The sequence below is a fragment of the Lytechinus pictus genome, chromosome 5 (assembly GCF_037042905.1).
Source record: "Lytechinus pictus isolate F3 Inbred chromosome 5, Lp3.0, whole genome shotgun sequence".
NCBI classification, from domain to species: Eukaryota; Metazoa; Echinodermata; class Echinoidea; order Temnopleuroida; family Toxopneustidae; genus Lytechinus; species Lytechinus pictus.
In genome coordinates, this window is record NC_087249.1 from 27,229,609 (window position 1) to 27,255,986 (window position 26,378).

General features: G+C 35.3%; 2 protein-coding genes across 3 annotated transcripts in view; one reads left to right on the plus strand and one right to left on the minus strand.

Moving 5' to 3' along the window:
• Positions 1-22,985, minus strand: LOC129262194 (NAD-dependent protein deacylase sirtuin-6-like). Of its 2 annotated transcripts, XM_054900272.2 has the most exons (8): positions 22,811-22,985; positions 14,856-14,983; positions 13,939-14,121; positions 6,492-6,551; positions 4,739-4,828; positions 4,064-4,144; positions 2,530-2,653; positions 1-2,163 (listed from the first exon to the last, which is right to left on the minus strand). In XM_054900272.2, the coding sequence occupies exons 1-8, from the start codon at positions 22,874-22,876 to the stop codon at positions 1,411-1,413; spliced, it is 1,485 nt and encodes a 494-aa protein (XP_054756247.2). In that variant the 5' UTR covers positions 22,877-22,985; the 3' UTR covers positions 1-1,410. The 2 variants fall into 2 exon arrangements, with proteins under 2 accessions (XP_054756247.2, XP_063956205.1); XM_064100135.1 differs by lacking the exon at positions 14,856-14,983 and having other exon boundaries at positions 1,319-2,163; positions 22,811-22,900.
• LOC129262193 (coiled-coil domain-containing protein 124-like) overlaps positions 22,733-26,378 on the plus strand; it is a 7,996-nt gene continuing 4,350 nt past the window's right edge. Inside the window, exons 1-2 of the mRNA XM_054900271.2 lie at positions 22,733-23,103; positions 24,714-25,211. Of these exons, the coding sequence (XP_054756246.1) occupies positions 25,053-25,211 (159 nt within the window). The 5' untranslated portion in view covers positions 22,733-23,103; positions 24,714-25,052. The remainder of the gene's footprint in view (positions 23,104-24,713; positions 25,212-26,378) is intronic.

Genomic DNA, 26,378 nt, shown 5'->3' on the forward strand with positions numbered 1-26,378 from the left:
ACTGGTATCAAATAAATGTATTTTAGTGCAGATAGGAGGTGAATAATCACATTTGAATCCGTGGCTGTGGGGTTTTGGCAATCAAAAATATTTGACATACATGTACAAAGGCCAATCACTTGTAGAAGATTTCAAAAATGCAAGATGATAAAAAATAAAATCATTAAAGAGTTAAGTCATACTGATAGTAGAAAAATGTATTTAGGTGCAGATATGAGGTGAAGGGTCACTTTTGAATCCGTGGCTCTGGGGTTTTTGCAATCAAAAATATTTGACATACAAAGGCCGGTCATCTGAAGAAGATTTCAAATAGACAACGATTAAAATAACATCAAGAGAGAAGTCATACTGATATTAAATAAATATAGCTGCGGATAGAAGGTGAATGGTCAGAACAAAAGGTACAATGATCAGTATTTGACAGAATGAATACCATCTTCTCCCTGCTATACATCATATCTACTTTCAATTTAATTCAACCTGTTATTACACTCCTTTCTGGTGAAATCACAGGTCTAGTTCATTTGCAGTTTTATAATGGATAAGATATGTGTATAAAACTTTAACTAAAAAGTTCTATGGTTATTTCACACTTATTTATGTCAAGGTTCAGTGTACTAGTCTTCCTACTATAACTCACATGGTTAAAATGCTACCTCAGCACCCAGCAAGGCATTGATCTACCTATTCATTTGACCAGGGTGCCGTTTCATAAAGCTGTTCGTAAGTTAAGAGCAACTTTAAGAACGACTGGTGAACCTTTCTTATGTGCGAAACCATCGCCAATGAATATGCCATTTACCACAAGAAAGGATTACCAGTCGTTCTTAAAGTCGCTCTTAACTTACGAACAGCTTTATGAAACACCCACCAGGTGAGGTAAATGGTCACCTGGTTGGAATTTATTCCCTGAATGCTCAAGTGCATCATCATTGTAGAGTGCCTGGGCCCGTTGCAGAAAGTGTTGCGATCAAATGCAACTCTAAAAAATCTTACGCAACTTACTTTTCAACCAATCAAGAGCGGACACTTGGGACTTGCGCTTGATATTATGACTTGTGTATAAACAAAATTCTTTTTGCATCGGGCCCTTAGAGTATCATATCTTGACAGAAATATGTGCCATGCAAGAATGGATATCACAAACTAGCATTCACTTATCCCCATGTTCTTAATTTTAAACAAATCATCATATTGAGGGTTAACCAATTGCCCACTGGAATTGAGTGATCCCTGTACAAAGCCTATGGGAATGACACAATTCGCAAGTCAACAGGTTAAACAATGTACTTCACGAATTTTACTCGCAAACCATTTAATTTGAAAACCGTTACTGCAAAATTTGCAGGAGTTGCATCATTGCATCAATACATTTCAAAATTTCTCAATAGAAAAGACCAGGGTTAGGTGTCATGAAACTTTGATGTTACCTTCTACGTCCCTCTTCAATGCTCCAGTACTTACATTATCAACATTCTCATCAACCTCAGTCTTTCCTACACCTAAAGAGCCGTCATAAGGCTCAACTTGTCCAGTATTAGTCAGACCAGTACATTTAATTTGGTTGTCTTCTACCTCTTGCTCCATGCCTTCACTTTTATCATCCATTGGTGTCCTTTTGATATCTACTTCACATGTCGTCTCTTTATTATTCTTCATGCCATATTCATCATCATGTTCACATGTTCCGATAATACTTCCCCTTGGGATGTCCTTTGATTTTGAATCTGGAGCTGCATCTTGAATCACTTCAGCGGCACTCTTTTGAAGAATCTCATGATTTTGTTCTGTCTTTTCATGCGGAGTTTCATTGGACCTTGCTTCAAGTTTGACCCTACAAGGAACTTCAAAGTCCTCTGAAACTTTATCTGTCACATCCTCCTTTAATTCATCTTTTATCAGGTTGCTTGGTCCATCATTCAGTCCTTCTGCTACTTCATCTTTCACTTCTACCTTCTGTCTATCTTCGCTATCAATCTTGCAGTCTTCCTTCGAGTCTCCTTCATGTATGCTTTCTTTGATGCTATCGACAGATAGTCCTTGCTGGGATGTGAGGACCAAACTTGGTCCGGTGTATTCCGGAATCTGGTAACCAAGATGCTCCATTAACTGTGTCATGACATCATCAACATAGTAATTGATCTTCAGATCAGCTTGCTTATCCTGTAAAGGTATGTAACATGGGGGGAAAATAAGGGGAAAGAGGTTAAACATCAGGATTAAAGTCAAAGCTAGCAGCTATGAGGTGTGTCAGCTTCCAAGACTTAGAGTGCTATCTATCTTTCAAACAGATTAGCTTCCAGTATTTTTGCCTTTAAAAAAAATCTTGAATTTACCTCTTTTTTTTCATCGTTAGTACTTTAGTTTTTTTTATTATTGTTATGATCTCTTGAAGCAACAATGCTATTCCCAAAACAAAATTTTACATTTTTTATTCATCTTTTAACATTATCCTCTTAATGCAAAGGGAAATCAAAGTCAAGGTGCTCCTCTCCAATAATATAATCTTTGTGCTCATAGAAAACTGACCAGTTTGGTTGGCTGTAAATTGACAATGACCAGTAACCCTCCATTCTTCTTGGTCAGTTTTGGTAATGTCCCACTGGGTATGATCTGCAATGAAGTCCCGAGACATAGCGACAAATCACTCTTCCTGCATGAATTCATGGATGAGGGAAAGAAAAATTGAAATTACAACCAAGTCTGCACACAACATACTTGTCATTAGATGTTGTTTGAAGGTTTGCATGGTGGTATGTACAATCGCTGATGTGGTTTACGGTACACCATGTGAAGTGTTATAGAAAGACGGGACAGTCAACCTGCCCGAAACGTCGAGTCTCTCTACTACTCATCATCTCTACTCGCCGACTCAAGCCAGCATCTCCTCATTAGCTCTACTACTCAAGCTGTTCTCAACTCATCAATCTTTCCTGGTTTACAGTCCTTTTCAGGACTACTTTCAAGAAAGAATACTCTACTCTCAGATCTCCACTTTCTCGCCTATCCATTTCTTCTCTTCAACACATGTTGATTAAACACAGCTGTAACATCAATTTCAGTTTTGTAAATAGAGCCGTGATATACATGTACATGTTTAAACTGATGCAACACTTCACATGGTGTACCGTAAACCACATCAGCGATTATACTTGTCATTATTCTAAACTGTGGTTCAATCTAAACCACTATCTAAATCTATGGCTTCATTTTGGATGGCCAAATGTGCTGCAAATCTCTCTAACTGGGTTATAGCTATCATCATTTTTGGTACTAAAAACATGAGATACTGTCTTGAAATGTTGAATACAATAGTTTTCTTCACTATTAGAGCATGGGGAAAGTGCACAGTAAACACGAGAAACGTATACTTTAAAAAATTTTACACTTTCAGCTTTGTATAACTTTAGCACACAGTCTGGATCTAAACTTAAACCACAGTACAGAAAATTGGCTGTGATAGGTTTAAATTCCTTGGTAAAAACATAGAATACACATGTTGATTAAACACAGCTGTAACATCAATTTCAGTTTTGTAAATAGAGCCGTGATATACATGTACATGTTTGAACTGATGCAAAATCAATAAAAGTACTTAGCACAGCAAATAAAAAGTGCATTGTATACTGTATGGGCCACAACCAGCCATTTTTGTATTTAAGTCTTTGACAGATAGAGAGATAGAAAGAGAGGGGGATGGTGTCAGGGATATTGTTCACACTGAAAATATCTATTGCTTTTTTTATATACGTAAATGGGTTAAGAATTTGACAAAAAAATGCATCATTTAAAAAAATATTCCTACTGCAATGCTTTTTTTTTAATACAAAACACTCCTTGACAATATATGCTTGAGTCAAGCTTGATTAATTGTACTTTCTTCAGGGTATACTACATGTTTTTTTTTCCATCAGTGCCTTTCAGGGATATCAGATATAATTTTTTGAAAAATTAGTAATATAAAAGCAATCCTTTTGAAACTGTGTGAACAGATGTACATGACCATTTGTTCAAGCATCATGCAGATGTCCATAAAATGATGAACCCAATATGAATGATTTACCTTAAATGTTCTTCAGCTTGTATAAGGTCTGTTTCAGGCAAAGCATCCTCCCAGTCTAGGATAGTGTCATGTAGCTTTCCTCTGTAAAAACAATGAATAAATAAGAATCTACAGTAAACTGTTCATACTAACACAAATAAGATGACAGATGAATTAGAAGTACTTTTCAATGATATTAATATTAGTAAGTCTAAACAAATTAGAAGAGTAAATTTGGGTTCTTATATTTGCTCCTGTGACAAATGCTTGTACAGAAAATCCACTTATTAAGCAAAACATCAATGCTAATCCTCACATTGTTTTGAACCCCAAAATCAAAGACCCTACCAAATAGCGTCAGATAAATTAGAGGAGAAGCGATTGTCACTAGAGCAAATATCATGTTACCTAACTTGGAACACAATGAGAACTGTCATTCAAATCATTTTTGTTTACCAAAGTCCAATGTAAAAAAAAACACATACCAGTACGCTGAAAATATATGATAACTATGGTTAGAGATAGAAAAAACTTTGATAATTCAAAAGTGAGGAAGAAAATCAAGAATTTGCAGAGAAACTAAACTTTTCTTGATTGTTCTTTTTAATGAAGGGCATTTGACAATATATTTTCTCTGTTCTTCAATACTCTGTATGTCGCTGTGTGAAAACTCCTTATTGTGAATTGGGTTATTACCTGCACGTTCCTCTTCCTGGTCTATCACTGCATGGATTCCCTGTTGGTTTCAATCCCATTGTAGGAACTGGCATGGCTCTTATGCTTTGTCTGTATCGATACAATTATACCAATCACAGTGGGTGATTTCAAGTCCGGTGTTGGCCTTGGTGTTGGTGTTAGTGTTGAAATTTGGATTGCTTCCCCTTGCCCCAAAACTTATTCAGAGTTTGTAAAACTAACCCAGATCACATTATTGACATCTCAACAACTAGTGAGTGACTTTTCGGGACCAACTTCATTTTATGTTTGGTGTTATAATCGTGTTAAAATTGACCTAACACCAACACCAAAAGGTCAACACTGAACTTGAAATCACCCAATTTAAATAATGCTTTTACCCTTCATAAATGATATCATATTAAACAAGTAAAATATACAATACACGTGAAACTATACCCAACATTATCTGTGCAACATTAACTGTGCAAGCCATAGATTTCATGAACTTCCATAGTGATTATAATTGGGTTCTATACATGCAGGAAGGATACAATGGTAGTAATTTATTTGTTGACCAACACAACTACGCAAATCTGCATGGAATATATACTGACAAATTATCACATACCTTTTATAAGAATGTAATGTTTTAATAGGATAGATTATTCATTAAAATGTGAATTAGAAACATCTCATCTATCTAAAATGAATTAAGAAATTGAATTTCTTCCACACTACAGTGGTGATAAAAAATTAGTGAACCATACAGAAAATGAATACATTTAAAAGTGTTCAAGTTCTGTCATGGTATACATATTTAATTGTGAAGTCAGGTGATAAAATATTACATTCAATAAAGTTTTTTTTCTCTGGGCTAGCCAAACATTGAAGCGTTGTTGTCTACATTAAAGGTCAAGTCCACCCCAGAATATTGTTGATTTGAATCGATAGAGAAAAATCAAACAAACATAACGCTGCAAATTTCATCCAAATCGGATGTAAAATAAGAAAGTTATGACATTTTAAAGTTTCGCTTATTTTTCACAAAACAGTTCAATGCGCAACTCAGCGATATGCAAAGGAGAGGGTCGATGATGTCCATCACTCACTATTTCTTTTGTTTTTTATTGTTTGAATAACACAATATCTCAAATTTTACAGATTTGACAATAAGGACCAACTTAACTTAACCATAAACTGTTAAAATAATGGTAATTGCACATGTTCAGGGAGAAAATAAACTTTGTTTCACTTGATAAGGAGGAGAAAATGAGAATATTTCATATTTCACATAATAAAATACAAAAGAAATAGTGAGTGGGTGACGTCATCAGTCTGCCAATTTGCACACCGACCAGGATGTGCATATAACTGTTTTAAGAAATTAAGCGAAACTTCACAATGTCATAAATTTCTTATTTTACACCCGATTTTGATGAAATTTTCAGCGTTTTGCTTGTTGGATTTTTCTCCTTTTTTTCAAATCAACTTTTTGTTGGGGTGGACTTGTCCTTTAATTAAACACTCAGCATGAAGGAATGTATTTTGTGGTGAGGTTCACTAACTTTCTAGCACCACTGTATTTCTCTGATTTTGTATCAAGATAAACCTTACTGAAGCAATCTATCACATACATGTACTATTTTAGTTTGAACAACCAACTAAGTATATTTTATAGGTTAGCATGGTACATGTAAGTGATAAATTGTGGGGGGAGGGGAGGGGTCATCACAGCAGAACAGTCATTCATTTAATCTTCTTGTGAACCTACCTCTGACACCTGTGACATTGCTCTACAAACATGTTTCCATGCAGTTCAGACAACCGATCTCTAATGGAAAAGAGAAACGATATAAAAAAATGCATGACTCATCAAACACCAATTTGGTCATTACATTTCACTATTTTATGTTCTCATGTATACGGAATGAGTAGCTGGAGAAATTATCAATCCTTTTGATATACAACTGGTACACTCATATGAGGCGCCGAATGTACCAATATTATATAGAACAATTATTTGTTATATAATCATTATTTATTAAATAATAACTATTATTTATATATAACTTACATTTTATTTGTAAATAACTACTATTATATAAAATATCATTTCTAATTATTTATATATAATTCCAAGTAATACTTCATTATTTGTAAATAATAATAGTTCGACATTCCATTATTTATAAATAATGATTATTTGTTTTTCATTATTTATAAATAATGATTATTTGTTTTTCATTATTTATAAATAATGATTATTTGTTTTTCATTATTTACAAATAATGATTATTTGTTTTTCATTATTTATAAATAATTTGTTGAGTTTTTCATTATTTATAAATAATGATTATTTGTTTTTCATTATTTACAAATAATAATTATTTGTTTTTCATTATTTATAAATAATGATTATTTGTTTTTCATTATTTATAAATAATGATTATTTGTTTTTCATTATTTATAAATTATGATTATTGGTTTTTCATTATTTATAAATAATGATTATTTGTTTTTATATTATTTATAAATAATGACACTACATACTTCATTATTTATAAATAATTGCAATTCGTTTTTCCGTTATTTATAAATAAGTTTTCTATTATTTATAAATAATAATTATTTATTATCAATGCCAGTGCACATTTCTTTATTTATAAATAATTTGTTGAGTTTTCCATTATTTATAAATAATGATTATTTGTTAAATAATGAAAACGTCTACTTCATTATTTATAAATAATTTTTTCGAGTGCACCATTGTTCTCATTATTTATAAATAATCATTATTTAATGTTCGAGTTTTCCATTATTTATAAATAAAGATTATTTGTTAAATAATGAAATATCTACTTCATTATTTATAAATAATAATTTAGTTTCAATATCCCATTATTTATAAATAATCATTATTTATAAACAATTTTTACAGTTTGCCATTATATACAAATAATCATTATTTATATACAAATAACCATTATTTATTAAATAATGCCATTATTTATTAAATAATGGAAAACTCGCTATAACATGCAAATGTGGGACCGCCCATGATATGAATATTCATGATGCGATTTCCTTTTTCGTGATTTTTCTTCACAAATTTTTGTCCATTTCCTCTTCATAATGACATTTCTTGAAGCAATTTTCTAGGGATATGGTCTGATTGTAATATTCTTCATTTTCTATATAACTTCGTCTTCGTAGAAATATCAAAAAGTGTAATTTTATACGATTTTTCCTACAGTTCACAATCCCCATAGGCGCGCGTGTATCGTAGGGACAACCGGTGAATCGACGGAGTGCTCTTCATCGAAATACTACGTTGGTTGGTCCCCGGAAGTGGCGGGCGGAATTTAGCCCGAATCCTCGATGGAAGTCGATCAAGTGCATATGAGCTGAGAGAGTGAAATATCAGTGTTCTTGTACAGGCCCTTCTACTTTTTATAAATATTTCTTGTTGCTTTTTTTGTTAAGTTAATTTTTCCTGGTGTAGAGATAAGTTTCAGTTCTAATAATGCACTTCAAATACATTTTGGAGTGTCTGTTTGAGGCGTTTGGGGCGATTTCACCCTGGCCCCAAAATGCTCGCAACGACAATACGGGGGCATGATGACCCCTAAATTTTTAAAAACTTATTTTTCTATTGAAAATTATCACAAAATTCACCAAAAGTGTGCACAAAAGCCTTCGTATTTCACTTTTAAAACTCCAAAAAGTGCCCAAATGACAAGCTTGGTCGCTTCGCTGTGTCGCTTTCAACTTGAGAACGTTTACGCGTCTGCTTCCCCCGGCCGGCCCCCCCCCCCCTCCTTCGAAAGAAATTCTGTATACGGCCATGCTCTAAAGAGCCTGGCACATTGATTTATGTATACTTTCATTTTCATTATTTTTATCTCATTATCAACATGGCCTTACGCAGAATTTTTTCCAGGGGGGCCGGGGCCGGAGCATGACGCGCGTAAACTTTCTCAAAAAAATCTTGAAAGCGAGACAGCCACGGGACCAAGCCCAAATGACAAGCTTGGTCGCTTCGCTGTCTCGCTTTCAACTTGAGAACGTTTACGCGCATCTGCCCCCACCCCCCCGAAAGAAATTCTGTGAACGGCCATGCTCAAAAGAGCATATGGCACATTGATTTATATGTACTTTTCATTTTCATTATTTTTATCACATTATCATCATGGCCTTACACAGAATTTTTACCGGGGGGGGGGGGGGGGAGCAGCTAGGACGCGCGTAAAGTTTCTCAAAAAAATCTTGAAAGCGAGACAGCGACGCGACCAAGCTCAAATGATAAGCTTGGTCGCTTCGCTTTTTCAAGATTTTTATGAGAAAGTTTACGCGCGTCCTGCTCCCCCCACCACCCCCCCCCCCGGAAAAAGTTATGCGTAAGGCCATGATGATAATGAGATAAAAATAATGAAAATGAAGTATACATAAATCAATGTGCCAGGCTCTTTAGAGCATGGCCGTATACAGAATTTCTTTCGGAAGAGGGGGGGGGGGGGGGGGGAAGCAGACGCGTAAACTTTCTCAAGTTGAAAGCGACACAGCGAAGCGACCAAGCTTGTCATTTGGGCACTTTTTGGAGTTTTAAAAGTGAAATACGAAGGCTTTCGTGCACACTTTTGGTGAATTTTGTGATAATTTTCAATAGAAAAATAAGTTTTTAAAAAATTAGGGGTCATCATGCCCCCGTATTGTCGTTGCGAGCATTTTGGGGCCAGGGTGAAATCGCCCCAAACGCCTCAAACAGACACTCCAAAATGTATTTGAAGTGCATTATTAGAACTGAAACTTATCTCTACACCAGGAAAAATTAACTTAACAAAAAAAGCAACAAGAAATATTTATAAAAAGTAGAAGGGCCTGTACAAGTACACTGATATTTCACTCTCTCAGCTCATATGCACTTGATCGACTTCCATCGAGGATTCAGGCTAAATTTCGCCCGCCACCTTCGGGGACAAACCAACGTAGTATTTCGATGAAGAGCACTCCGTCGATTCACCGGTTGTCCCTACGATACACGCGCGCCTATGGGGATTGTGAAATGTGTGGAAAAATCGTATAAAATTACACTTTTTGATAATTCTACGAAGACGAAGTTATATAGAAAATGAAGAATATTACAATCAGACCATATCCCTAGAAAATTGCTTCAAGAAATGTCATTATGAAGAGGAAATGGACAAAAATTTGTGAAGAAAAATCACGAAAAAGGAAATCGCATCATGAATATTCATATCATGGGCGGTCCCACATTTGCATGTTATAGCGAGTTTTCCATTATTTAATAAATAATGGCATTATCTAATAAATAATGGCATTATTTAATAAATAATGGTTATTTGTATATAAATAATGATTATTTGTATATAATGGCAAACTAAAAATTGTTTATAAATAATGAGAATAATGGTGCACTCGAAAAAATTATTTATAAATAATGAAGTAGACGTTTTCATTATTTAACAAATAATCATTATTTATAAATAATGGAAAACTCAACAAATTATTTATAAACTAGATTTTAATTCGTCATGCGGACGAATTAGGTGGTCTGTCGTATAGATAGATAAACAGGAAAAAAATATTTAAACAGATATTAGATTGAAAAATAGATAGACAAACAGATTTACATAATCAAACAGATACATACAAGAAAGATAATTATATTAGATGGATGGAGTGATGGATGGAGAGATAAATTATAGGTGGTTATATTAATAAAACATAGACATATATAGATAGATATAGAGAGACAGACATATAGATAGAGAGACAGACATATAGATAGATAGAGAGACAGACTTATAGATAGAGAGATAGATTGATAGATATATAGATATATAGATAGATAGAGAGATGATTGGTGGTTATATTAATAAAACATATATAAACATATAGATAGAAAGAGAGACAGACAGATAGATAGATAGACAGATAGATAGACAGACATATATATAGATAGAGAGACAGACATATCATGAAGCTATTACGAGCTATCTCGTAATAGCTTCATGCTGCGTGGTCCTATCGCGTTATGTAAGCGGGCTCTAACTTTCGCCTGGCGGCTCGCCAATTGATGTTAGATATCGTTCCTTCGCCCGAAGGAAGCGATAACAAAGGATTAAGAGAGAAATTGGAAGATGGTTCTCCTTCTCGTGATAGCTTCATGGATAGATAGACAGACATATAGATAGACAAACATATAGATAGACAGAGAGACAGAAATATAGATAGATAGAGAGACAGACATATAGATAGATATATAGATAGATAGATAGATAGATAGATAGATAGACATATAGATAGATACAGAGACAGACATATAGATTGATAGAGATCGAGACAGAGATAGATAGAGAGACAGACATATAGATGAATAGAGAGACAGACATATAGATAGATAGATAGATAGATAGACAGATAGATAGATAGATAGATAGAGAGACAGACAGACAGATAGATAGATAGATAGATAGATAGATAGATAGATAGATAGATAGAGACAGGCAGATGGATGGATAGATAGATAGACATATCTAAACAGATAGATACATATATATTAGACAGAGAGAGAGAGAGAGAGATAAACAGACAGATAGATATACAATGTAGGTAGATAGACAGACAGACATATGGATAGATAGAGAGAGAGGGACGTATTCAAACAGAAAGATATATATTAGACAGAGAGATAGATATGTCATGTAGGTAGATAGACAGACAGATAAATAGATATGATATAAAAAAGTAATTATAATCTGTTTTATTTTGCAATATTTTAGCTATTATTTGTTAGAATTCTTATAATTGATCGTGGGCAAGATAGCTAAAAAAAAAAAAAAAAAAAAAAAAATCATGTTCACCCGCGGACTCGAACCCCTGCCTGCATGATGGAATGAGAAGTAAGTCTGACGCCTAACCGATTGAGCTAGAATATTTCCCATAGACTTAACACATAAGCAAAACACCAGAATCTCAAATCCAATCTTGCAAGTGAATTACGGGCATGATCCCGACATCTGATCGGAAAATGAAGGAAACGCAACCGAAAGCTTAGAATCTCAGCTACAACATACTAAAAGCTCAGGGATAACTAGCAACAAAAATTGGAGATATGGCTTACGAAATAGAAGAATGTAGAATCTAGTTTTGAGAAAAAGTCATGTCCCATAGAGATTACACGCAAAATGAGTAAAAATGACATGCCATTATTATTTGCAATTTTTGAGGATGATCTGTTTATCAAAATGAAAAATAAAGGCAATAACTCAGAAAGAGTAAGAACTAAGCTACAACATATCAAAAATTGGGTGAAAATTGACCAATATTCACGGAGTTAGAGCAAGATTTGCATAATTATAATGACGTCATAATAGGCAAAATGGATTTTTTGACTTCCGACGCCATTTTGATGACGTCATAATATAATTGAGGGTCAAATGAGACATGAAATTATATCTCTAGTTCATACTCTATCAAAATATGAAAAAAAAATTGGGGGTCCCCACGCGTTCTGAAGAGCTACAGCGGATTTTCTATAGGCATGTTTTTGCCCATATATGGCCTATAGTGAGAGCTCGCGCGCACACGTGCTGCAAACTTTAACGGGTGTTAATTTCCTTATTAATGGTCGTAGAAGGTTGATCAAGGTATCAAATTGCTCAAAATTATATGATCAATGCAATTAAATAAAAAAAACGGTGTTTCTGAGTTGCATTCAAGGCGTTACGCGCGGAAACGCGCGCGCATACGTTTGCGCGCGCAATTTTTTGAAATGCTTAAAATGACCTAAAACGTACTCTGTTTTGGTCAAAAAGTGATTTTTAGCATTTTAAAATTTTGACGCGCGCGTACGCGCGCGTCGTGACCTTTAGGTGACCTTTGATGACATGACCTGATGACCCTTGATCTGAAGTTTATGTCATGTGAAGTTGATTTATTTTTGATAATTGATAATGGAGATATGATTGATAATGTGATTTTACAAAATGGCGTCTAGATGACGTCATGATGACGTCATGACATTAAGATTCTTGCAGAATTGAGGTCTTATTGATGTTGATATGTGCTGATATTTTGATGATTATTGAATATGAACTTTCTGAGATTTGCTGTCCACAAGAAATGGAGGAAATAAAAATAAGAAATAAAAATAAAGAAAGAAAATTCGGACAAACATAATAGGTGATCTGTCATAGACAGACCACCTAATAAAGAAATGTGCACTGGCATTGATAATAAATAATTATTATTTATAAATAATAGAAAACTTATTTATAAATAACGGAAAAACGAATTGCAATTATTTATAAATAATGAAGTATGTAGTGTCATTATTTATAAATAATATAAAAACAAATAATCATTATTTATAAATAATGAAAAACAGATAATCATTATTTATAAATAATGAAAAACAAATAATCATTATTTATAAATAATGAAAAACAAATAATCATTATTTGTAAATAATAAAAAACAAATAATCATTATTTATAAATAATGAAAAACTCAACAAATTATTTATAAATAATGAAAAACAAATAATCATTATTTGTAAATAATGAAAAACAAATAATCATTATTTATAAATAATGAAAAACAAATAATCATTATTTATAAATAATGGAATGTCGAACTATTATTATTTACAAATAATGAAGTATTACTTGGAATTATATATAAATAATTAGAAATGATATTTTATATAATAGTAGTTATTTACAAATAAAATGTAAATTATATATAAATAATAGTTATTATTTAATAAATAATGATTATATAACAAATAATTGTTCTATATAATATTGGTACATTCGGCGCCTCATACACTCAAGCCTAAAATGTTCTTCAGTTCACCTGGCTAACTGCTTTTAAAAACTTTTCAAAATCAATATCACCATATTAAACAAATTTTACATTCTGTCTGAACTAAAGAGCATGGAGTACAAAGTCTGAAAGTCATCAACAATCCTGACGTTTTCAGTTTTCACTATGGTATCATCATGGTTATCTGTAAGGAAAATTTGAGAATTTAGTACCTGGTAATCAATAGATTATAGTGTATTAGGACTAAACAAAAAAAGAATTTCTTCAAGGAATGGTCATATTTGAAGATGTCCATATTACTTTGTTCAACAGGCACATTAATTACTTGACACACTGCCAACTCCATTGATTGGATAAAGGTAGCTTACTTTGGAAAGCCAGATCTTAAGTGAAGTCCATCAATGTTCTGGCTGATCAGATACTGCAGTTTTCCTCTCCTCTCCAATTCAACTAATGCCATATGGGTAAGTGTAGGCTTGGCCGTGTCAAAGGTCACATTCACCTCTGGCTTCTTTCCCTCCTTCTCCAATGTCCATACCCCTTTGGGTCCCCTGGAAGTTAAGAGAACAACACAAAGCCCTCATATTTGGATTCTCAAAAACTCAAAAAACTCTAAAAAAACCCATAAAACTCAAGGATATTTCCCATTTCATGAAATTAATAAGTGTTTTCTATGGAATGTCTACAAAAAATACTTACAGGTTCATATTCTGAACTCCCATTTACCAAATAGTGCTCCGGTCTGATCTTCAACTTCAGTGTGAACACGTCCTACTGGGAACGTGTTCAGTGATCTAACAGCAGGTATATGTAGGTGTAGTAAAATGTGACACACATCTCAAACAGTGCACATCCAATTTGACATGTATAATACTCTTGGATGATACAAGTATATTTCATCATGGAATCAAGTAGCAAAATACTCTCTTGCATTGATTCGACCTCAAATCAATGGATACATAAATAAGTTAGTTATTGGAATTGATAAAAAGGGGAAAGGGCTTCAAGAAAAACAATAACAATTTATTTAAATAAAGGATGTTAAGAAATCCAAGGAACAAATTCAAACTTGTTATCCTTCAAGACTTCTGGAAAAAATGACTTAAAAAGTTCCAATTACACAGGTCAAGATTAAACAATAGTTGTATGAATGTCACTTAAAGTGCAATTCAACTCCTGCAAGGTTGACTGATGAATATGTTTTTTAAGAGTTGAAAAGCAATTCAACTCCTGCAAGGTTGACTGTAGAATATGTTGTAAGAGCTGAAAATGTTTTAGCCCATACCTAAAATCTGGAATGCCGGCTGCAGTACTGATGCCCGCCCCACTGTGTACTACAATGTGATGACTCCTCTTCACAAAATCTGCAAGTTTCTTTACTTTCTCTGAAACTACCTCTGGCTTATCGAATTTCTACATTAAAAAAAAGAAAAAGAAAATAGAATTTAAACTTAGAAACTTTACTTTACTTTACTCCAACGATATTGTAGGACTGAGCAAGTTCATTGACTGAAGTAGAGATGTCCATTGGCATTGCCAATAATTTCTGCTCTCCTTCAGTCAAAATTACACAGATGCAGTACTAAGATCTACTTGTGTTGGCAGGGACATCGTGACGTAGACAGCAAAAAAACGAGGGTCCGAGCTCAGACCCTCGCGCATGCGATGTTTTGAAATCGGCAGCAAATTATTTATACGTGAGGAACTCCATGTTGGCTCTAAATCACAAATTTTGAGGCTAACCGGAGGATGGATATGGAGCGAAATTAGGGTGTAAAGTTCTTCGTATAATTTTAACAATAAATATATGCATTTTTTCCCACCTTGATGTTCGGGTAGGTGGAGCGTAGTGTAGCAGTAGTGGAGTGGAGCCTGCACGAACATCACTTGAGGTAAGTCCCAATTCCCATATGTGTACTAGGCTCAGTCCCACAATCCATATGAGTGTCTAAGCTATCGTTGTCGTTATTTAGGCTCCGTGACCGTGATGATGTAACAACATGTATCAAAATCATAAAAAATACCATCACGGAGTCCTCTAGGCTGGCTAGGTCGGTCGCCAGTAGAAATAACGGTAATAAATATGCCGTAGGCCTAAGTTACGTTATAGCTAAAGTCATCTACTCTACGTAGGCTTACTCCCCATTGAAGCCTGGGACGCTTAGGCATAGTCATGCACATACGGCCACAAAACCTGAAACTTTCGCCCCCGAGATTTCTACTTTCCCTCTAAAAGATCTAGCCCTAAATCATGTACATGGGGTTCAACTTCATTCCCGACATTTCTGCGATATCGATTTCATTTTAAAAGAAGAATTCATTAAAGCACGATTTGCGTGCTGTCGCCAAGCGGAAGACAAAGAAATCAAGATGGCGACGTAAACACGGCCGTAAGCTCTTCCCATCTTTTCTTAACATTTTTCTTGGTTTTTTAATGAATTCTTCTTTAAAAATGAAATCGATATCGCAGAAATGTCGGAAATGAAGTTGAACCCGCCCATGTACATGATTTAGGGCTAGATCTTTTAGAGAGAAAGTAGAAATCTCGGGGGCGAAAGTTTCAGGTTTTGTGGCCGTATGTGCATGACTATGCCTATGCATCCCAGGCTTCAATGGGGAGTAAGCCTACGTAGAGTAAATGACTATACTCCCCAGAAGCCTCCAGGCTACCCGGGCCCCGCCCGGGCAATAGCACTTGTTCACTGCAACCACCCTGCCTGTGGGGAATCTACAGGTTGGACTATGGCAAGCCAATGCTGTACAGAGCACACACTTTAAAAATGATTAAAATATCAATTTTGTGACCAAAATGACTAATTTCCAATTTTTTCCATACAGTTACAGCAATTTATTTTTAATTAGTAACTTGGGAATAATTTTTGTATTCACTAGAGCGCTCGAACACTTGAATTTTTGGCATATTTTTGTGTACACCCTCTATTGGTGGAAAATAATATGGCAAGAAAATTTCTTTTTTTTTATCTCTATTTTTAATTAAGAAAAAAATAATTTAAAGAATCAAATTTACTTAAGTTAAGGGCCAAGTTGTATGACGAATAGGTGTAATGGAACTGTCACTGTCAGTGTAAAAAAATCAAGCATTTGTCCCAAAAAGAAAAAGAGAAAATAAGCCAAACATTGCCCACTCACACGTATTGCGAGGTTAGTATTAGTATACTAACCTCGCACCACGAACCGCGTTTGGCAGTGGATTTCTAACTAGTGGGTCGCGCGTGCTGGGATCTCACTTCTTGGGTCCACAACACACGACTACTATGACTATACCTCAGGCGATGTTCGTGCAGGCTCCACTCCACTTCACTACCGCTACACTACGCTCCACCTACCCGAACATCGGGACAGTGAACTAGATCGGATATTTCGAGTCATAAAAGGTGGGATGGCAATCATGGTTATCGTAAAAATTAAAGAAAAAAAATATAAAGAGGGATATGAATAACTTAATATCTTACTTTACACCCGTATTTCACTCCGTGACCATCCTCCGGTTATCCTCAAAATTTGTGATTTTGGGCCAGTATCTTTTTCCTCACACGTATTATTCACGGCCGATTTCAAAACATTGCATGCGATCGGTCGCTGATCGATCGCGATCGCATGCGATGTTTTGAAATCGGCCGTGAATAATACGTGTGAGGAAAGAGACACTAGCCCAAAATCACAAATTTTGAGGATAACCGGAGGATGGTCACGGAGTAAAATACGGGTGTAAAGTAAGATATTAAGTTATTCATATCCCTCTTTATATTTTTTTTCTTTAATTTTTACGATAACCATGATTGCCATCCCACCTTTTATGACTCGAAATATCCGATCTAGTTCACTGTCCCGATGTTCGGGTAGGTGGAGCGTAGTGTAGCGGTAGCACGTACGTGCATAGCGCCAACTTAATGTGTTCCGCCATCTTGCTTGTTGGTTGCCGATAAAATGCGCATTTTCAGATTTTTTAACGCTCAGTTATTATCCATGACTGAAACATTGATCAATCAAAAACTAAGATTCTACAAGAAATATGAATATTCATATACGAAAGTATAAACATAGATAATTCAGTTTTATGTGAAATTTAAACCCAATACTTCAAAATATGGTTAGCTTTATGTCTCTAAAATGACCCTTAAAACCAGAATTTTATTAGTAAAAAATAAAGGTTTTCCCAAGTTGCCATGGTAACGCGGTCTGAGATATAAAAGCTTAGCAAACACTTCATTTCAGTGATCGAGGATGTATTTGTTTACGGTATACGTCTACATAAATTATAACATTTTTTTCCAGACCATGGATGAACTTTCAAAAAGAGACATTTTAGGCAAGTTTTTACGATTTCCGGCAATTTTCTGACACAGGCACTTTGAAGAGGTAATTTTTACAGAATTAGAAGAAGACATCATGGATTTTCCTAATTATCACGACGGATATGCAACTTACTTGTAAACAAATCAAACAAAGTCTATGATACATTTTCGATAATGCAAAAAGAGACATTCAAGTCTCTGATTGAGAGCCGCAGATTGAACATTCGCACGGCGCAATGGTAGCGTTTTCGCCGAATTCGTCGGGGCGAAAACTCCAAGAGAGCCGTACCACTCACCAGTCCCGAACGCTGCGCTGTATGTTTGATGATTTATCTGGTGCCATTTCGTGCTTATAAATTTGTTTTTTCTACAATGCCACTATCTCATTAAAATTGTTTGTCATGATAACATTGGAAATATTATCGTTTAATGGCCCAAAGGATCGACTGTAATAAAAGATACTTTGAAATATTGTCAGAGAGTGATTAGTTAGGTGATGTTTATGGTCAGAACTTAGTCATGGCTTCGGGTGAACTTACGCGAACGCGGTCACTTGCTCACGGGGCGAGTCGGCCTGGCCCTTTGGTGGAAGGCCGTTAGGCAACGTGCAGTGCAGCTAGAGCAGAGTTGGGGAGTTAGGTATAAAAATACTTTGAAATAAGTAATCTGCAAATATTTTTGTCTTATCCCTTTGGATTACTTAGATAAGAAATTCAAATTCTCAAAGTTTAAATCAAATTTTAGACAGTGACAACAAAGAGTGGTGCTGTATGGGGGGGGGGGGTGGGGTCTTGCATGCCCCCAATTCACGAACAAGAAAAAAAAGGAAAAGATAAGAGAATCTTGCGAAATTGTTCAATTGGATTTTTGTAACCAAAAGTCAAAATTATGCTTATGTCGCTTGCTTGCAACTATATATTTTATAAATTTTGCCTGATACGCCATATCGTAGTACCCTCAATTATTTTCACTTGTTACGCCACTGACATGACTGATATAACATCTACTAGTTTATGATAACATTATTTGGTTGCGGGATCAAAGCATCAGCTATATAGCTAAACATTTATACTTTATGCCTGTTCAACTTCCAATACAGGTTTAGGCCTGTATTTATGAGATGTTAAGATCTATGGGTGCCTTTATTATTTTCATTTTCAATTAAAACAATTATTAATTATGTATTAATTTAGTATTAACCTCGATGATACATTTTATTGTATTAAATCGTACAATTTCTGTTGTATTAAGCCCCTTATTAAGCCCTTTTAAAAACATGCTCAGTAGCAGACCCCCCCATATATAAAGACAATAGAAGTGTATATAGAATTAATTGAACCCCCCCCCCTTATTGAGGACAAAATGAAAAAAAAATACTCAAAATAATCGACCGCCCCCCCCCCCCCTTTGACGAGGCAGCTGTCGGTGGCCTGATGTCTTCATTGACTTCTTTTTGCTTGTAAAAATAATATTAAAGAAATAGGGGCTACTCTAAGTGTCCCCTGTGAAAATTGATTTGGATCTGCAAGTGCATGAGGCTGCGCCCCCTCCAACGTCATAGCTACCCCTCCAACGTCATAGCTACCCCATATCTTTAGGTTCTAGCTCTCATATTTTTTAGCTCCCTGGTTTTTTGGAAGAAAAAAAAACGAGGCGAAAGAAAAGAGTGAAATAAATGAAATACGATTAATCAAAATTTGAGTTGTTTGAAAGAATTATACTTATCAGAGAAACTAAATTAAATTCTACAACCATGAAGAATAACAGCAATCTTGATAAATTCTGTTTTTTTTTTTCAAAATCAGAACCAATCAACCTTTTTCTGATTATTCTGTCACTTTCCATATTTTGGAGAAAAAAATAAAAGTGTTCATCGACGCCCTGTACTGCATGATGAAACTGTATCCCCACTCGGCCCTCGTAACCCCCCCCCCCTCTCCCTCCCCCACCACATTGCCCCTTGCTCATTTCTCTTATCTCACCTTGACCTTAATTAATTAATCTTAACTATTTGGCGGTACAGTCAAACGTGACTGGTCGCCATCATAGTTTCATCCCCAACAAACAAGGAACACACAATAACAATTCTGTTTTTCGACCCAACATCATTCCTTTCAATACGCGTAAGGCTATACGTGGGCATGCACAAACAACGTGGGTTAACAAAAACTGACCCGCGTTTGGACTAAAATTGTGATTAAAATAAAAATGTTATAAATATGAAAAAAATATGTGTATAATGAAGGATATCTGATAAACGGAAAAACATCAATCGTTAATTCATAAAAATGCTGGAAAAGATTTGACAGAGGTTTTTAACAACGGTAATCAAGGGGAATTAGTGTATGGGTGAATGGCGTTCGAGCTTTAGCCGAGCGTTAGCCGGAGAGGGCGCGGGCCAAATCTGCCTGAATCTGGCAATATGGCGTCGTCCATTAAGCTGACGTTAGCCAGCGGCGACTGCACGTACGTGGTAGTGGAGCGTAGTGTAGCGGTAGTGAAGTGGAGTGAAGCCTGCACGAACATCGCCCGAGGTACTAGTATGACTATCTTATCTATGAGTCATGACTATGGCACTCATCCTACGAACGAGGTTATAATATAACCTCGTTCTCGGCTGTATACCTCTCTATTGTTAAAATATACATTGGTCATTTTCCCCCCATCTGTTGCCCAAAGCATCGCGAATCAGTTCATACTTGAACTGATCCGTTGATGTAAACTGTTATTTTGACAGATATGACTTTAAATTAATAAATATGATATAAAAAATGAATAAAAACTCACCGATTTCTCAACGTGAACCTCATCCAACTGCCTCCATTACGTCTATTGTGTTCGACAGTGACAAATCGAAAAAGAAAAAAGAACTCACGAAACCATAGAGGCTCATCAACCCGTTTGGACCACTGACCATTGATGTTTCGACGAAACTTTGCTTGTAATGAATTCTGGTAAGGAAGTCTTGATAGCCTCAATCAAGACAAATTTGCAATTTTGTTTCATGTTTATACAAAGTCAAAAGTGATACTAGTAGTTGTGAAAGTGGAATGAAATAAGACATTTTTGTATGAAATAAAAAAAAATTAAGGAGAAATTCAGTTGTTTCGATTTTGTTAATTTTCTGTTATGGGACTCTTGATGAAAAAGCCCCTTATTCTTTTCTAATTAATGAACCTGACGATAGAAATACTTTTCACAAAGTTAGGCATTAATTTCCAAATTATTATGTAACAGAAATTCAGAATAACAAACTTTACTGTGGGTCTAATCAGGGGAGAATCCAGGATTTTCCAAAGGGGGAGGGGGTGGTTTCTTTTACAGAAAAAAATAACAAGCTCCCCCCCCCCCCCCCCCCCCGTGAAGGAGATTTATGTAACGAATAATTTCACAATTATGATTTGATTTTGATTTATTTGATTTAGTTATTTATTTATTATGATAACAGCTCCTCGCTATACAGTATGAAGTTTCAAGTTTGTTTTCATTGATTTAAAATCCTAACCTAAAGGATTTTCATTAAGAAATAAATAAAATAAAAAATCACTTACCACAAAGGCCTATTTAGGGGTAGATCACAATTTTCAAGGGGAGGGCGGGAAAGTTTCAAGTTAATTTAATTGATTTCAAATCCAAACATAAAGGATTACAATCAAATGAAATTAACAGTACAAATTATCAAACAAAATGGATGCAAAATAAATGTGTTCTATGGCTTTCGAGGGGGTGGGCACGAGCCTGATGTGCTCCCCATCCTGGATAAATAAAAGAAACTCATTAAAAAGAATTGGAACGTAATTATGTTCTGTTTTATCACTTTGTCTTGAGTTTCTTGCCCCTTCCATTCTTTTCACATTTCAGCCTTTACCCATATTAATTTCAGGATGGTACAAAATGTTGGCTTACAAAAGTGATATGATGATGAATATTCCATAATAATATGAAAAATAATAGAAAACCAAAATAATAATATTAATAATTAACCCTTACAATGATAGTACTCAATAAAAGAGAGGCATCGGGGATCGAGAAAAGAAGCAATAACCCCCCCCCCAAAAAAAAAAGGCATCATATTTCCTTTCAGCATACGACAAGATACAGTTCATTATAGAATAAACTAAGCTGATGGCGCTAAAATTATTCTGATGTATAAAATAATAAAAATAAAATATTGTGTGTCAGGGGAGAAAGAGACTACTATCGCTGGATCTTGGATTTCCGAAATAGAAGCATCACCGGAAACAGGTATCTGTGGTGAGAAGCATTTTTATACAGCTTTGTAGAGGACAGTGGTGTGGTCGCTTCCGTTAGCTTTCTTTAATTGAGCACAAGAGGGCGCGTTACATCCTCTACGTAGAAGTCTATGCGCTGCTGAGGATCATGACAAATTTCATCATACATTCTGACGATTTACCGAAGAGTCCTCGAATAATTGACAAGATATCGTTGAGTCCAAGATAAATTCCAGCAACAACGGAAGGAAGATCAACGTTTGGTTCGGGGGGAAAGACTGGTAAGTCAAACTCTCTTACTTTTACATTTTTTATCACAAATTTTGTCTATGAGTACGCCTCACATACCTCTAGTCCCATCCCCTACCTTTTGCTGTTTGGCAAATGGTCGGGGATGACGAGTGGACTATGGCTTGATTTTTCTGTGCGTGGCGGCATGTAAATACTAAATGAACCCTGGCCTTGGGTGAACATTGCCATCCTTATTTTGCCACACATGGAGATATAAAAATTATAACTGACATTAGTGAGAACAAGGTTATATCATAACCATCATGAGTGGGCAAGCCAATGGCAATGGCAATAGCTACGGTAAATGCAATATACCGTACGGTACCAACGCAATTGTAAGCACATCGGACCGAAGACAAAAATGCCCGTCAAGAAAGGGTGAAAAGAGACTTGATATTTACCTCAGGAAGACCACATTTCCCTTTGTGGTCATATGGCGAAAGACCTTCAGCATAATTCACAGACATTTTCGATATACATTCATGAAATTCAGATGAGAAAAAAGCTGAAAGTAAAAGCTTGCTAATTTCTTTCCGTGTCAGTGCATGCAGTCTGCAGACAGTGCAGTGTCCGAGGAAGTGCGACGTCTGGATCGGGCCTGTCGATCAATCAAGCAGAAGTTTTCCTGGGCTGAAGCAAAATATCCTCTGCCACATCGGAAAGAAACTGTTGTTGTTGGTGAAGAAAACCCAAGGTATGTAAGTTTGAATGGAAGCAAGCTTTGGGGTCTGTTTCTTATTCATCTTTTTTGTAGTTCAAGACTGGTCATATGTTTATGTTGTCGCAAAAAATATTTCAGTCCCACCTGTTAAACATCGTGTCTGGCACCTCTCTCTCTCCTCCTGTGACTGTAGCCTAGGATGGGGGGTCGGGTGTCCGGACAGTTTATCTTTTTGAAGCCTTCTTTTTTGTCTTTGGTTTACACTAAAAATTTGATTTCAATACTTGTAATCATCTTCTATTTTGTTCTTTATAATATTTCCTAACATTTTGTACTAAAAATTGATGAAACTTCGCTTGTAATTTTTTCCAAAAGACTTTCTAAAATTGATCGTCCGGACACACAACCTGTCCGGACACACAACTGGGTATACTGTGTTCTTCCACGTGGAAGAACACATCACCGCAAGTCCAAATGAGTCTTGAGGACTCCATGATGATGTTTTTTAAAAAATATTTTGACATATACTTTTTCATCATGGAGTCTTGAACCGCCGGGCATATATGTATAACTATAGTATAGTCCACTTGTTCACTGCAACCACCCTGCCTGTGGGGAATCTACAGGTTGGACTATGGCATGCCAATGCTGTACAGAGCACACACTTTAAAAAATGACTAAAATATTACTTTTGTGACCAAAATTACTAATTTCCATACAGTTGCAATTTCTTTTTCATTTGTAACTTGGGAATAATTTTTGTATTCACTAGAGCGCTCAAAAACTTGAATTTTGGGCATATTTTTTAGTACGCCCTCTATTGGTGGAAAATAATATGGCAAGAAAATTTTCATTTTTTAATCTCTATTTTTAATTAAGAAAAAATAATTTAAAGAATCAAATTTACTTAAGGGCCAAGTTGTATGACGAATAGGTGTAATGGAAACTGTCAGTGTAAAAAAATCAAGCATTTGTCCCAAAGAAAAAGAGAAAATAGGCCAAACATTGCCATCCTTATTTTGCCACACATCGAGATATAACTGAGAACAAGGTTATATCATAACCTTGTTCATTGAATGAGTGGTATAGTCTATAGTTTTCATAAGAGACACATGTACACAAAGATGGATTTCCCTAGGAAATCCATAGAGGGTGAAATCGGTTTGTAATTGTAGGGGTGAATTTTGTTTATCTATGAACCTTCATGCGCCTAATGCGTATAAAGGGATAAAAATTATTTCACTATAAATGGTAAAAATGAGACGTTTCTTACCAGACCGATCTCCTGTAGATCCCTTGATTCGTTTGTCAACAAAGCAACTTAGACAATAGGCCTGACCCTTGGACCGCTTCATTATGACGTACATCCGGTTAGGGATGCCGTTTTGAAGAACAATTTATTAATAAAATAATTATTTCACAAATACTAAAATTTAATACGTGATTATAAATAAATAGAAAACACCCCCTGCCTTGGTCAGTTTGCTGCGTTCTAGTATGTTGACTCTATTGTGCATTTTGCCATTGTCTTTAAATATTTTTATCAAATAAATAGACAAATTGAAATAAATTATTTTTTAGTAAACTTAACTTTATTCTATTTTGTAATAATAGTTTTTTTTTCTTAATTTTTTTCCTTGTAGGCTGAATTACTGTATTCACTTCTACACTGTGGATGCTAGAACAAGAGGTGAAACCTATATAAAAAAAATCTGCAGTAAAGCTAACTATTCCATCCCTTCTCTCATCAACTTAAACTTGATTTCAACAGCAACATTAAAACAACTTGTTGAGACTTGTACATTTTATTATTTATAAAACAGAATTCAAAGCAAAAACTTTTTGAAAAGAGCAGTGGTTATATGTAATAAAACATACAGCTGTACTGCAAATTATACTGCAGCTTGAAAGAAATAGGAATGAGCAATTGATAGGAGAGTGATAGGTTTTTCTGGAACACTGAGGAGTCTGCGACACCAATCATGCCTAAGAAGATGAAAGGAGAGAATTCAAAAGCTGTGGACGCCAGGGCTAGGAAGGCCGAAGCCAAGGCTGTAGCGGCTTCACAGAAAGAGAAAGAGGTTGAAGATGCTTACTGGAAAGATGATGATAAACATGTCAATCGGAAAATGCAAAGAAAGGTATGTAATCTGTAACACATTCAGGAAAGTCAGATATTTTATCAGCCCCATTTTTGTCTCACCTGCATAGCAGAGTGAGACTATAGGCGCCGCTTTTCCGACGGCGACGGCGGCGGCGGCGGCGGCGTCAACACCAAATCTTAACCTGAGGTTAAGTTTTTGAAATGACAGCATAACTTAGAAAGTATATGGACCTAGTTCATGAAACTTGGCCATAAGGTTAATCAAGTATTACTGAACATCCTGCCTGAGTTTCATGTCACATGACCAAGGTCAAAGGTCATTTAGGGTCAATGAACTTAGACCATGTTGGGGGAATCAACATCAAAATCTTAACCTAAGGTTAAGTTTTTGAAATGTCATCATAACTTAGAAAATATATGGACCTAGTTCATGAAACTTATACATAAGGTTAATCAAGTATCACTGAACATCCTGCATGAGTTTCACGTCACATGACCAAGGTCAAAGGTCATTTAGGGTCAATGAACTTTGGCCGAATTGGGGGTATCTGTTGAATTACCATCATAACTTTGAAAGTTTATGGATCTGATTCATGAAACTTGGACATAATAGTAATCAAGTATTACTGAACATCCTGTGCAAGTTTCAGGTCACATGATCAAGGTCAAAGGTCATTTAGGGTCAATGAACTTTGGCCAAATTGGGGTATTTGTTGAATTACAGCCATAAATTTGAAAGTGTGTTGGTCTAGTTCATAAAACTTGGACATAATAGTAATCAAGTATCACTGAACATCCTGTGCGAGTTTCAGGTCACATGATCAAGGTCAAAGGTCATGTAAGGTCAAAGAACTTTGGCCACGTTGGGGGTATTTGTTGAATTGCCATCATATCTCTATAAGTGTATTGGTCTAGTTCATAAAATTTGGAAATAAGAGTAACCAAGTATCACTGAACATCTTGTGCGAGTTATAGTAGTTTTCAAAATCTGCACTGCTGCTATATTGAATCGCGTGATGCAGGTGAGACGGCCAGAGGCATTCCACTTGTTTGTAATTTATGTGCGCATTATCATCATTAATTGTTACTCCTATTATACTTCTGTTTGCTCTGTTTTGTTCATTTTCTTTTCTTTATCTGGATAAATGCATCTGTACAATCTTTTTTTTCTCTTAGTCACATAGTTTCTCCTCTGTATCTACTT